The sequence below is a fragment of the Siphateles boraxobius genome, unplaced genomic scaffold (genome assembly GCF_051911475.1).
Source record: "Siphateles boraxobius isolate OS27281-9 unplaced genomic scaffold, OSU_SipBor_1 7, whole genome shotgun sequence".
Taxonomy (NCBI): Eukaryota; Metazoa; Chordata; class Actinopteri; order Cypriniformes; family Leuciscidae; genus Siphateles; species Siphateles boraxobius.
This window is the reverse complement of record NW_027509197.1, coordinates 419,364-433,099: the sequence shown is the minus strand read 5'-3', so window position 1 is coordinate 433,099 and position 13,736 is coordinate 419,364. Positions and strand designations below refer to the sequence as shown.

At 37.6% G+C, this 13,736-nt stretch overlaps 1 protein-coding gene across 2 annotated transcripts in view; it reads left to right on the top strand.

Annotated features, from left to right (window-relative positions):
• rapgef4a (Rap guanine nucleotide exchange factor 4a) overlaps nucleotides 1-13,736 on the top strand; it is a 103,776-nt gene that overhangs the window by 74,073 nt on the left and 15,967 nt on the right. For both annotated transcript variants that reach the window (XM_077217043.1, XM_077217044.1), the window contains 11 exons: nucleotides 3,218-3,278; nucleotides 3,472-3,548; nucleotides 3,765-3,911; nucleotides 6,280-6,377; nucleotides 6,508-6,593; nucleotides 7,367-7,445; nucleotides 7,609-7,759; nucleotides 7,828-7,916; nucleotides 10,682-10,712; nucleotides 10,803-10,881; nucleotides 11,637-11,783. In XM_077217043.1, the coding sequence (XP_077073158.1) occupies nucleotides 3,218-3,278; nucleotides 3,472-3,548; nucleotides 3,765-3,911; nucleotides 6,280-6,377; nucleotides 6,508-6,593; nucleotides 7,367-7,445; nucleotides 7,609-7,759; nucleotides 7,828-7,916; nucleotides 10,682-10,712; nucleotides 10,803-10,881; nucleotides 11,637-11,783 (1,045 nt within the window). The remainder of the gene's footprint in view (nucleotides 1-3,217; nucleotides 3,279-3,471; nucleotides 3,549-3,764; nucleotides 3,912-6,279; nucleotides 6,378-6,507; nucleotides 6,594-7,366; nucleotides 7,446-7,608; nucleotides 7,760-7,827; nucleotides 7,917-10,681; nucleotides 10,713-10,802; nucleotides 10,882-11,636; nucleotides 11,784-13,736) is intronic.

Sequence of the window (13,736 nt, the reverse complement as noted above, 5' to 3'; positions counted from 1 at the left end):
TACTTCTGCTAATGGGTTGGAGTGAGGTCTGTCTCCTCCACCTTTGTTGCCTCTGTTTTGACACACATCAAGATGCAGTGGATACAAATCCGTATGAAGCACGACTTGATCGTCAGGTTCCTCAGGGGAGCAAGGAGACTGAATCGGTGTTGTGCCCCCTCTTTACCCTCTTGGGACTTATCTCTGGTGCTATCGCACTGCAGAGACCTCCCTTGAGCCCTGCAGGCAGTGAGTTAATAATCCTGTTTTTAGAGAAACAGTTCTCCTGCTTGTTTCGTCTCTATCTAGAGGGTAGATATTTTCAGTCAAAGAATCGTGCCTGAAATTCGGGCCGGCTAACTCTCAAGATATTTGAGACCCCCGTCTGGATATGTGCCCAAGGTTCCTACCTCTCCTATGGGACCAGGATGTTAGCCTGCATGCGCTGTCCCGGAGGAGGCAGACCCAGCCCTGGTTTTTCTCTCTCTGTCCGCTCCATTGCAGTTATACGTGCTCAGAATGCAAAGCCTGGACCTCAGACCAGCTCTTGTCTGTTACAGAGACCAGCAGAAGGGAAGGCTGTTTCCAAGCAGGGGTTGGCCCACTATATGTGGTTGCCTTCATCTTGGTGGTTTCCCAAAGTGCACGTGCCCACCTGGGTGGTGAGCTCCTCCCAAGTGAGTGTATTGCTCCCTCCTAGGCGTTGACAAAGAGTGCCCCTCTGAACAGATGATACATAGAGTTGGGGGCTGGGCGATTCCTATCACGTTCGCTAGAGAACCAGCCTATGTGTCGAACAGTTTCAATGTTAGCCCGGTTCGAAGTGTCTGCTTGCCGCGCCATTCCCCTCCTATGGACTGGATATGTGCGCAATTCTTGCTCCAGTGAGTTCCCCCATTAGCCGAACCCTGTCTAGTTCCTCCATACCCTTCGGCAACGGACGTGGCGGAGCGTCCGAAGCTAGGCCTATCACTTGTATGCACTGGTGGAACCTGTGTTAGGCTGGGTCCATATGTTGTGATCTTCCACGGTACGTCTCCCTGCGGCGAGGCCGTGTCTTCCCTCGGCAGAACCTGCTCTGCCGTCACTGTCCTTTGAGTCTCCCCCCTGTCATATGCTGGAGCCACCCCAGTGACATTCCATATGTTGTAGTGCCTGGTCATCCGTCCAGTCCATTTGTGTATTCTCCACATGTAACCTCCCTTCGGAGTGTGTGATGCATTTCACTCACGCCAATGTGCATTGGCTCATTTTAACAGTACTCGAAGATGATAGGCTCCCTAAGAGTGATCCCAATCAGTCAGCACGTCGACTATTTCTCCGTTCCCTCCTTCATGGAATGAGGGTTACATACGTAACGGAGACGTTATTAAGTGAGCAGGTGCGGTCACAATATTTTGGTATATATTGGCAATATTCAAGACCTGGCAACACGAATGAGTCAAGCCTTGTATCACTGTGAAAGTGATTTATTGCACTGCACATACAGACGAGAGACACATCTCTGATACTTCATAAACAACTAGCTGTTCAGTTTGGTTTCGTACACACTGTAAAATTTTTGAAAATATCACTACATGCATTTTTTGGAGTTTATCCTGTTGTAGAACAGAACAGGATTGAAAGTGCCATGTGAAGGCCAAGTACTTCCAAGTACTACAAGTACCCAAACTTGGAATTTGTCCGTTGCATTTAAAGCATTCAAGTTAGTGCACACACTTTAGGAGTAGTGAGTAGTGAACACACACTGCAAGCCATGGACAAACACACCAGGAGCAGTGGGTAGCCATTTTGTTGCGGCGCCCAGGGAGAGATTGGAGGTTTGGTGCTTTAAGAATCAAACACGCAACCTTCTAATTTGACTGAATTTGACTTAGTCTGACTCTCAAATTGAACTGCAAATTAAATTAACTCCAAATTTAGTAAGAGGAAATTAGTTTTGTGTACACACATTTCAGTAAAAGAACAATTTAGACAAAAATAAAAATTCTATCATCACATGTAACACTTTTTTCTTTTGTGCAAACTGATTCTGTTTATCTCCATAAAGGACAAAAAAGAAGCCCACCTATGCTATTGTGAAAAAATAAGTGCCCTTTATTATTTTAAATGTGGAATTGTAGTGTGCTTCAAATCTTTTTTTTTTTAAAGAACGTATAAAATATATATAAAAGTATTAAAAAATGTACTTCGGGATAATTTTTTTTTTAAATGAAAATAAAAGGCCACTTAAGTGTACTTTTTTATTTGTTTTATTTATTATTTATTTATTTTTTTACTTAAAGTACACTTAAGCACACTTTTACAAAGTTCACTTTGTAGTAGTCAAATTAATCTTTTACATTAAAGTACATTTTACTTTATTGTAATTTTAACCATAGTGCATTACTTGATAATAATAATAATAAAAGTTAATATATTTTAAATGTATTGTATTGCAACATCATCATTACAAATGTGAAATTTCTAATACATGAAATACATGAAACAAGCATCAATATAAATTACACTACAATATAGTTCACCATAAATGATTGTCAGTACATTCAACAGTACAATTTAACCCTATTCCAAAGTACATGGAAGTAATTTTAAAAATTAAATATAAAGATGTACTTAAGTTCTACTTAAGTGGGTCAAAAAAAGTACTTAAAAGCTCCAAGCACTCTAATCTAATTGAATTTAATATATATTTTTACTATAATACATTTTTATTTAATTGTAGTTGAAATGCAGTTAAGTGTCCGACAACTTTATATTTGGTTCACACTTAATAATATTATATCCATCCAAATCCAAGTGTATTTCTTACAAGTATAGTGAGATGGTGTTTTCACGAGTCTGTATTATAGTTCAAGTCTGAAGTCAGCTTGTGTGAAGTCATGATTCACTGAAAAAGACCTTTGAGCCAGATTTGACTTCATTGTCAAACAATGTCAATAACATCAAACCTGGTTTGGCGTATCTTGACATGCCACTTGTGAATGTACATGAATGAGATATAAAAGGTATGGTTTTCAGTAAATAATGAATTTATGTCTGTTTCTTACATTCTGATCTACTTCTCCTTTTGTGTTCCTTTAACTATTCCTTTAATGCATGAATAGCACGCTGAGCATTAATGTGTGTATTGTTAAAAATGTCTTCTGCTTTGAAATAAAGATTTTTTTCATAATTACATGGTGGTATGTGCTTTCATCAGTAATATAAAGTCTATTGTACTCTCTTACCTCCTCAGGTGAAGAGGGAACTAGCTGGTGTTCTAATATTTGAGTCGCACGCAAAAGCAGGCACAGTGTGTAAGTGTCGAAATTATTATACCACGTACATGCTAACTTCTTAAAATTACACCAAACCATACAGAAGAGCAAACAGATTTAAATGTCTGCTGGTAATCTGAATGTATCTGCTTAATCTGTGGTTTGATAAATGTTTCTGTGCTATTATAATCAAACAGGTTTCATGCTGATTATTGATCTCTTTTGTTCCTAGTGTTTAATCAAGGGGAAGAGGGGACGTCATGGTACATCATCCTGAAGGGCTCTGTTAACGTGGTGATCTATGGAAAGGTCAGACTAGTAATTCCCTACTAATGCTTTACATTCATCAGACTAATTAAGGGTTTAATGTGTGATAATACTGGCTAGTAATGACTCTCAAACCAATTATAGTACATGCAAACTGTGCCAGGAAAGTGTGTATGTGCTAATTCAATATGTTTTCATAAGTGTCAGCGCTGTTTGCTGGTTTGTCTGGCTGTGTTTAGATGAAATGTGTCTTTGCAGGGTGTAGTTTGTACGTTGCATGAGGGTGATGACTTCGGGAAGCTGGCTCTGGTGAATGACGCACCTCGAGCAGCGTCTATCGTCCTTAGAGAGGACAACTGCCACTTCCTGAGAGTGGACAAAGAAGACTTCAACAGAATCCTCAGGGTCAGGCTCATTATGCACTATGTGTGCTTCATAACTGCAACTAAACTAATGGCATTTATCAGATATTCTACACTGTAATTGGTGTACCCTGCAATCGTCACCCTTAGATTTAGTTTTGTTGGTGTAACCTAATGTATTTAGGTTGATTCGTTGATGTTAAAACATATTTTTGGCCGAATAAAATAAAGAAAATGCTCATGCCAATGTTGCGAGATCTAAATGGACTGGTTTTATTCAAGTCAAAAAACAAAATAAAGAATTTTCAACTTTTACAGTTACAGATATATGAAGTACTGCCATGGTACACTAGTGTATACGCTGCCTGTTTTGCTTATATGGTTGAAATTATTTTGTAGACAAGTCTAAATTGTAGTGTAGTATGATTTATATACTATTATAGCATTTACTAATATTTAGCTTTAACTTTATATTTTCGGGTTTTATTATTAGTTTTAGTAATTTTTTTCTTTGTATTTAGCATTAATTTATCTTTCATTTTGTGTTTTAGTTTGTGTACTTCAATTTTAGCTTTATTTCAGTTAGTTGCCAGAGCAACATTTCTTTTTTTTTAAGTTAAAGTTTTTATCTAATATATTTATTTATTTATTTATTTTACTTAAAATAGTTTTAATATTTTTAGTATTAATGAAAATGTATTATAGTTATAATTTAGTTCTTATTTACTATAAAGTTTTTGTTAATATTTTAAATTAGATTTGATTTTTTTGATTTTCTGTTTTCACTTTTTTTTTTTTTTAATTTTGTATATTTTTCTCATTTTCATTAGTTTTAGTTTGTCCTGTAATATGTAGTTATATATAGTTTTTTATTTATCAGTTTTAATTAATTTAGTTTTAGCTCAATTAAAATCAAATGAGAAATGTTGCCCTGGCAGCTGGCTGAAATAAAATAAGTTTTCTGTTGATTTTATTTCAAGTAACGTTTTTTTAGTTGTTGTTGTTGGTAGTTAGCTAACGATAATATCCCTAGTACCTATATGCATTTCTTTACAAACATAAATATTTTAATTAAAAAATAAATAAATAACCATTTAAATGGGTGAGTTAGTGAATGAAAAGGAGGCAACATGTGAACCCCTTCAATATTGATTAAAAGCATCCCAGGATGCAAAAGTGAATATCCAGACAGAGTAATCTAGACAAAGAAGAAGCTCAAATTTAAAATTAACTATACATAATTCCCCTTATTCCATTTTTGCTAGTGTACTTGTGTCAGCCTAATGACTATGTAATTATCATCTAATTGTTTTCTCATGCTGTGTGTGTGTGTGTGTGTGTGTGTGTGTGTGTGTGTGTGTGTGTGTGTGTGTGTGTGTGTGTGTGTGTGTGTGTGTGTGTGTGTGTGTGTGTGTGTGTTATACTCGTCCCATCATCACCGGCACAGTGGAATCTCTCTCACAGCGCTGTGACAATAGGGAGCTAAGCTCAGGAAAGCCACAACGGAATGAAAGCGGAAGCTCAGTCTGATAGTGAGGGTGTGTGTGTGTGTGTGTGTGTGTGTGTGTGTTAGTGTCTTTGGCACAGACAAAAACAGGATGCCTTCTATCTAAACAAATATAGTGAGATTTAGTGAGATTGATGGATCTGCAACTGGAGAAAAACTCTGTATTCAGTATATCAGTTAGTCTATATGATGCTGCAACAGATAGAAATGGTCAAGGACGTCGCAATTTAATCCAGACTGTACCTATTTTATATATATATATATATATATATATATATATATATATATATATATATATATATATATATATATATATATATATGTATATATAATGTTTATAAATTCAAATAAAGTACTTTACTCTAATCAATTTCTGTATGGACCTTAAAGTCAATTTACTGAACATTTAAACCGTTGCATAAAATATAGCAACACATGTTGCCTCTGTTGCAAAAATGTGTCATTAAATTCATTATATAACATTACTTAAAATATCTATATCTATCTATATCTTTTAAAAGTAAGTTCTAAAGTAAATACTAGTCATTTAAATCTCATTCGATCAACAGACAAAACCCGTTTGAAACCCCTGGTATAAACTGAGTGAGAGTCTCCCTCTGCTGGTGATGATGCTCATTACAACAGTACAATAGTGAAGCGTCACTGTGGAGATTCAGCTGTATGATCTGGGCTGTCGTTCAGTGCTGTGTAACCGTGTGTTTAGTGTAGTTTAGTTTAGTTTAGTTTTACACTGTCACAACAGCAATAATCCACCATTAGCAGAGCACATCTTTTCTATCTGTTGTGGTCTGTTTTCTGTGTGTACCTAACCAGTCATTTTTGTTAGGGCATCAGAATCATGTAGTTTGATTAGTTATGATCAATCTCATCTGTGTGTATTCAGGATGTGGAGGCAAACACTGTCCGTCTGAAGGAACATGAGGAGGATGTGTTAGTTTTGGAGAGGAGTAACAACAGGAGCTCCCGTTCTTCTCCGCTCAAGTACATGTATCTTCTTCTGTCAATGTTAACATTAGGAATTTAAGACTACTATGGAAAAACTATAATTACTAGTTATATATCAATAACCTCAAACCACATGTCAAACCGTGACCTTCGACCTGTTCTTCAGGTACAATGTGATGTCAGGAACTCCAGAGAAGATTCTGGAACATCTTCTGGAGACAGTGAAACTTGATTCCCAATTCACAGAGCCAGGTACTTTACAAGGCATTCAGAGAAATATATGCAGTATAACAGGGAAACTGTAAATAATAAGCCACTGTAGGCACGTTTGACAAACCCATGTGCAGATTTATTTAATCAAGCTTAAACCAAAGATAACATAAACAATGACTTGACTTGCAGCACAACTGTTTTCCAGAAATGTTTCTTGAGCAGCAAATCATCATATTATACTGATTTCTGAAGGATCATGTGAGACTAAATACTCGAGTAATGATGCTGCAAATTCAGATTTGATCACAGGAATAAATTACATTTTAACAATATATTCACATAGAAAACAGTTATTTAAAATTTCATAATATTTCACAATATTACTGTTTTTTTTATCAAATAAATGCAGCCTTGGTGAGCAGAAGAGACTTTAAAAAATGTAAAAATCTTACCGATCCAAAACTATTGAACGTAATAGAAAACAGTTATTTTAAATTGTAATGCTATTTCAAATCTATTTCAAATGACTGTTTTACTGTATTTTTTTATCAAATCTTACTGACCCTAAACTTTTGAACAGAAAGGAAGTGTAGATAAATCATTGATCAAAATGATTATTAAAAATCACAAATGACTGGAAATGCCACGAAAAACAAGAGTGGGAAGCCTGTAAACATACATGTACTGTACATGCACTGTGAGGAAAAACCAATCATTAACCAGAAGTAGCTATTTGCCAAGCTTCATGCTTCACAGATTGCCGTTTCCCTTGAGCGCTCCTAACTAACTTCTTTCTTTCTCCATCTCTGTAGACCCTTCTCTGGATGACTTCTTGCTTATGCATTGTGTTTTTGTCCCAAACAGTCAGCTGTGTCCGCTGCTCGTGGCCCAATATCCTTCACAGCTGTACTGGCTGAAATAAGTAGCTGTAGATCTATGTGTAATAAAAGCAGTGCATCAACTAAAAATACTTTATGAGTATTGTTTTATTTTGACTGCGCTTGTGTGCGAGTCTCTCTGGTTTTTGGCTGTGAAGTCCTTAGCGCTCATGCACCTATCATGCTGAGGTGTCCCAGGGCAGTGAACAGGAGCGCATGGATTACACCCTCAATAACAAGCGCAGGGTGATTCGTCTGGTGTTACAGTGGGCCGCCATCAACACAGATCATCTACAGGAGGAGGACAGCTCCTACAACTTCCTCCAGGTCAGTTTAGACCGGAGACTTTCTGGTCCCGCTGTGAGTAAGTGTTTTATTGTCATCGTCTGTTGCAGGAGTTCTATGAGACCGTGTGTGAAGATTCGAGACTCATTCCAGCTCTCAAAGATCAACTGCCTGAACTAGAGAAGATCATAAAGCAAAAGTAAGAGTAGAGCCTTACATAGGTTTTTAAATTTGGTGCAGTTGCTGATATTTATATGACCAAAAAGTAAGATGAAATATTGATGCTTGTAAAGTAACTCATTGAGATCTTTATAGCAGTATAACAGACTACTTCTATAAAATGCATATAAATATCAGTCATCACTCAATCTGCCAATAATATGTCTTAGTAAGATAATATTAAAATGCTTAGCTTTAGTTTTAAAACATATAATGCCATGCAAAACAATGATGAGTGAGAGATGAACAAATAACCCTTCCTCAAAAGCCTGATGATCATATTTGCTGCTTCAGCCCAGTAAGTGTTCACAGGGATTAAAGTTCTCCGTCGCTACGACGGATTTCCGTTAATTGCAGCGAGTCTATGACGGATTTCCGTCAATTGCAGGGTTCCCGTCTGTCCTTAATGTCTTAAATTCACTTTTCATAATGTTAAGGCCGTAAATAGGCTTTCATTTCTCAAATAGTGTGATAAATGTCTTAATTTTAGTTTGAATAGGTCTTAAATTAAGGAAAGACGAGGTGTATTCACCCTGCTGAGGGGGATGTGATAAAGCCTGGATCGGAGCGAAAGCACGTTCCTCTCTCCACTCTAACATTCTGTAATCACTTCGCTTATGGTCCAGTCCGGGTTTTCAATTCCCGCTCACGGAAAAACTGCTCCGTGTTCACTCAATTAATCTTAGTTTTGGAGAAGTGCATGTCAGGCTACAGCTGGTTTGCTGCGGTCCGAATCCGAGCGAGTTTGTTCCCTGCGCCCCCCGCAGCGTTGGTCTGGTTTCACGTTCAACTTAATTCTATCGAACCCTGGTGCGTTTGCGTGCATATTACGTCATCTCAAACGTGCACGGCGCATGATAGAAAACAGAACGCGGGCCAATATTGTCCGTTTCTCAATACCAATAGGCTACGCAAACCTCGGACTTGCGTCCTTGATAGTTCGGACTTGGCAAGTTCGACTCGGGAGAACGAACTCCCGAGGACGCGAGTCCGGTTATTCTGCAAACGGATCCGCGCCGATCTTGGTTTCGTCACTCATCTCGCTCTGGCTACTCCGGTTATCTCTTTATGTATATTTTAGTAAACAATAAAATGAAATATGGTATAAAATACAACTCTGCCTCTTTTCATCAACAATAAAACGAAATATATACAAAACACCTCCTTTCATTTATAAATGAACATATTATCATAAACATATTAGGCCTATATGGCCACACAAATGTGGTTCAGATAACGCACATTGATTATCTTCACTCCATATATTTATAACAACACGCAATATAAAACACAACCCTGCTTCTTTTTGTTTTCATTTTAAAAATATGAAACATTATTGATCATTAAAACTGACAAACTTAACAAACAGAGACAGGGTTGTATCATTTTATTTTATTTTGCATGTACACATACAAGAGAATGCATAGTAAAATATATAAAGAATATTTTATATATTTTAGAATATATAACATTACACAACCCTGTTGCTTTTTGTTAAATGTCAGTTTTAATTATCAATAATATCCATAAAAGTATAAGTAGCCTAAATGTAGGCTATAAGAAGCTATACAATGAGAAATAAAGCAAACAATTCAGTCAAACATTAGTCAGCTCTCTAATAGGCTACACAGTTAAAGTTAAATAGCCTAAATATATAAAGTTATGAAACTTCACTTTGCCCTCAGCCAAAACGATTTGCCATTAAACAAACTATATATTAATATAATTTAGCATTGTTTGGTCTTATAAGATAAATAAAAACATGCACTGAAAAGTTATGTAGATGGTTGATTATTTGTCAAGCTAAGTAATTTTTTTTCATAGATTAAAATAGCTTTTAAAATATGCAAACTGGCAATATTAAAGCGGTTTAAAACATCTCCCCTTAAAACGATATTGGTCTCGACTATTTAAATAAAGTTAAAGGAATATGACTTGGCCTGAAAAAAATTTTCAGTCAGAAGAATTTTTTTCACTTTAATCCCTGTGTTCATCTTGATGTATTACTAACAATATATAAATGTCACATCAAAAACACACGTGAACCACAACCTGAAGCTGGACTTGTTACAATTATACTAAATCCATTTAACTTCCTGAAATAAAAGTGGCCTATGAAGTACAGTATGCAAAGTACAGTACGCTTCATAGGGTAAACTTAAACAGATTTTGTTTGCAGAAATAAGAGTAGAGCCTTACATAGGTTTTTAAATTTGGTGCAGTTGCTGATATTTATATGACCAAAAAGTAAGATGAAATATTGATGCTTGTAAAGTAACTCATTGAGATCTTTATAGCAGTATAACAGACTACTTATATAAAATGCATATAAATATCAGTCATCACTCAATCTGCCAATAATATGTCTTAGTAAGATAATATTAAAATGCTTAGCTTTAGTTTTAAAACATATAATGCCATGCAAAACAATGATGAGTGAGAGATGAACAAATAACCCTTCCTCAAAAGCCTGATGATCATATTTGCTGCTTCAGCCCAGTAAGTGTTCATCTTGATGTATTACTAACAATATATAAATGTCACATCAAAAACACACGTGAACCACAACCTGAAGCTGGACTTGTTACAATTATACTAAATGCATTTAACTTCCTGAAATAAAAGTGGCCTATGAAGTACAGTATGCAAAGTACAGTACGCTTCATAGGGTAAACATAAACAGATTTTGTTTGCAGAAATATTTTATTTGCTCATATTCATAACACTCGTAACATATATTCGCAGCTCCGAAGATGGTCGGCCCTCTCAGAAAAAGGTGAGGGGAAAATAAAAAAACAAACTCGGTTTGTGTGGTATTTCCTTCAGTGCTGAAGAAGGGTCATGTGACAGTCCTCTCTCATTACAGCACAAAGTCCTCCTGCGTCAGTTCAGCCCCGGGAACGACAGACTGCAGAAGAGACAGCCAATCAAAAGCACAGACGAGAGTGAGTCCAGTTCAAAGTTGCATCAGTACATGAGTATGACTAAAGCCCTGTTCACACCAAGAACGATAACTATAACGATATATTAGTGTTCACACCAATGCACAATATCGTTCGGTGTATTTTAAGCGAGCGCTGCAGTTTTATCGTCTGTCGCTTTAATGCTCGAGCTCTATAAAGCAGGATGGATTCTGATTGGCTGTCAATGTTTTTATCATTCATCAGCTGGGAAAATATTGTTCTGAAAGTGATTCAAACTAGATCGTTCCTCTGTGCCGTTATCGTTATAGTTGTGGTGTGAGCTCTGCTATTCTTTTATATTTAGAATGATTTTTAGAACTATATGGTTGGAATGTTTGTTATCGTCCTTGGTGTGAAAGGGTCTTAAGAGTATGACACATATGATGATACGTATATAGAGATCATAGGGGTTTAGCTTACGTAAAAGGTATTTATTTATTTATTTATTTATTCAATCATTCATTCGTTTAGAGGGAGATCAAAAAAGATAGAACAGAAGAGTCAAAAGTGAAATAACTAAAAAAAAAATAGACAGGAAGGGTCACACAAAGTTTCAAAAAGAACTTAAGAGTTTAGGAAAATTATCAGTTGATTTTATTTCACTTCTGCAAAAATTAAGCAAAAATCCACAGTATTGAACAAATGTGAACCAAAAACATGCATCTTTAATTAAAGCTATGTTATAATTTAAAAAGGTGATTCACCAGTGTTTTAAAAGCTGTGTGTTGTTGGTGTAGTCCTCTTTAAGGTTTACTGCAGTGATCACACCTACTCCACTATCAGAGTGCCTGTCGCTGCGTCTGTCAGAGAGGTCATCGCCGCGGTTACCGATAAGCTGGGGTCAGGAGATGATCTTCTTCTCATCCACCTCAACTCCGCCGGAGGTGACACACACACACACACACACACACACACACACACACACACACACACACACACACACACACACACACACACACACACACACACACACACACACACACACACACACACACACTGACTAACCATTTTTTCCATGCTTATCACTGTGTTGACAGCCATTTCCTCTATTTTCATTTGTGTTTGATTAATTGCAGGTTTATTAATACCATGTTTGCAGAGTGCGCTGTTGTACTGACTCTTATCTCTTTGACCTCTGGCTGACAATATGAGCTCTTTGCTGCACCCATCTTGCAGTAGCATTTCAGATTCTGCATCCCAGTGCTGCTGCTGTCTAGTGGAGTGTGTGTGAAAGGAATAGCAAGGAAGGGGCATGGTGTTTTAAAAACAGATAGGACACATTTTAACAATTTATTTAAGTCCACTTAAAATATTAAGCATCACTCAGTTGTTATGTGTACAAGTAACACCGTCTCCGCCAGATATGACGGCTGCCTATAATAGCAGACAGAGCACACTTCTTTGCTAGCCGTTTAGCCCTCTTTTTGGGCATCCCAAGTTGTTGAAGCCCTCTTACAACCAGCCTGTGTGTGTGTGTGTGTGTGTGTGTGTGTGTGTGTGTGTGTGTGTGTGTGTGTGTGTGTGTGTGTGTGTGTGTGTGTGTGTGTGTGTGTGTGTGTGTGTGTGTGTGTGTGTGTGTGTCCTAAACTGCCAAATATGAACAAGCAGTCGGCTCTGATAACCGAACTCTGAGATGATGTTTAGGAGTGGTTGATATTTAATAATCTTAGTCATAAAAGCTTCCTCCATACTACAGTCAAAGGTACATGCAACCTCCACAACGAACACCTCACTGATCTCCTCATTAATCACAACAACATCTGGTGTATTAGCAGACACATGAGAAAAGGTTTCAGAGTTATTACAATACTGAAACATGAATGGTTTTACACAAGAAAGTTTGTACTCATACACACACACACACACACACTTCTTTGGTTGTCCATTGAAATCTGATGATGACGTCCGGTGAGATCTTTGATGGCTTAACAGTCCTAGCCTGGACCCACAAGTTCTATTGCAGGTGGGGCATATGTATGTGGTGGTGGTGGTAACAGTGGCAGCTATAGCTGTATTTCTCCTGGCTCGCTTCTGCTGTCTTCTGGTTGTCCTCTCCATCTCTAGCGTACGAGCCCCATCTCTACACAGCTGTCGCCAGATGGTACGGTCAGCAGCAACATCCTCCAGATGCTCAGGTCTGATCTTACACTCCCGCAAGGCGTTCTTCATCTGAACCTTACAGCGCTTCTTCGGCCCCCCAGCTGAGCGTCGACCATGATGTAACTGGCAGCCGGCATGGGGGCATCCTTATCACAGGCCCCAACCACTGTAGTTGGTGCTGGGTAATCATGGCCTCAATACTTTTGGTCTTTTTAACTATTTCAATGTAAGGCACACTATTATGCCAGGTGATTCCCAGAATGCGCTGAAGGCAGCTTATGTGGAAGTGCTCTAAGGACTTGATGTGACAGCTGTAGGTTACCCACGCTTCACAGCTATAGAGGAGGGTAGTGACACGGACCTCTTGGGATACGACGACCTTTCTGGAGGGATGAAGGTTCTTACTATGAAAGAATTTACACCAAAGTCTCCCAAAGTCAGGTGATGCCTGTTTAATTTCAGCTCTGGATTTCATTGTCAATGCCACTCTCCTCAGAGAGAAAACTCTCCAGATATTTGAAAGATGGCACTACTGACAACTGTTCATCTCCAACAGTGAAGGCTATGTGGGTGGACATTGGTACTCCATTGGCAGACCACTTCTGTCTTGGTGGTGTTGACAGTCAGCCCCATCCTTTCACATACACACACACACATTGGTTTTTCGTGTTTATGAGGACATTCCATAGACATAATGGTTTTTATAATGTACAAACTGTATAGAACTTGCTGCATTT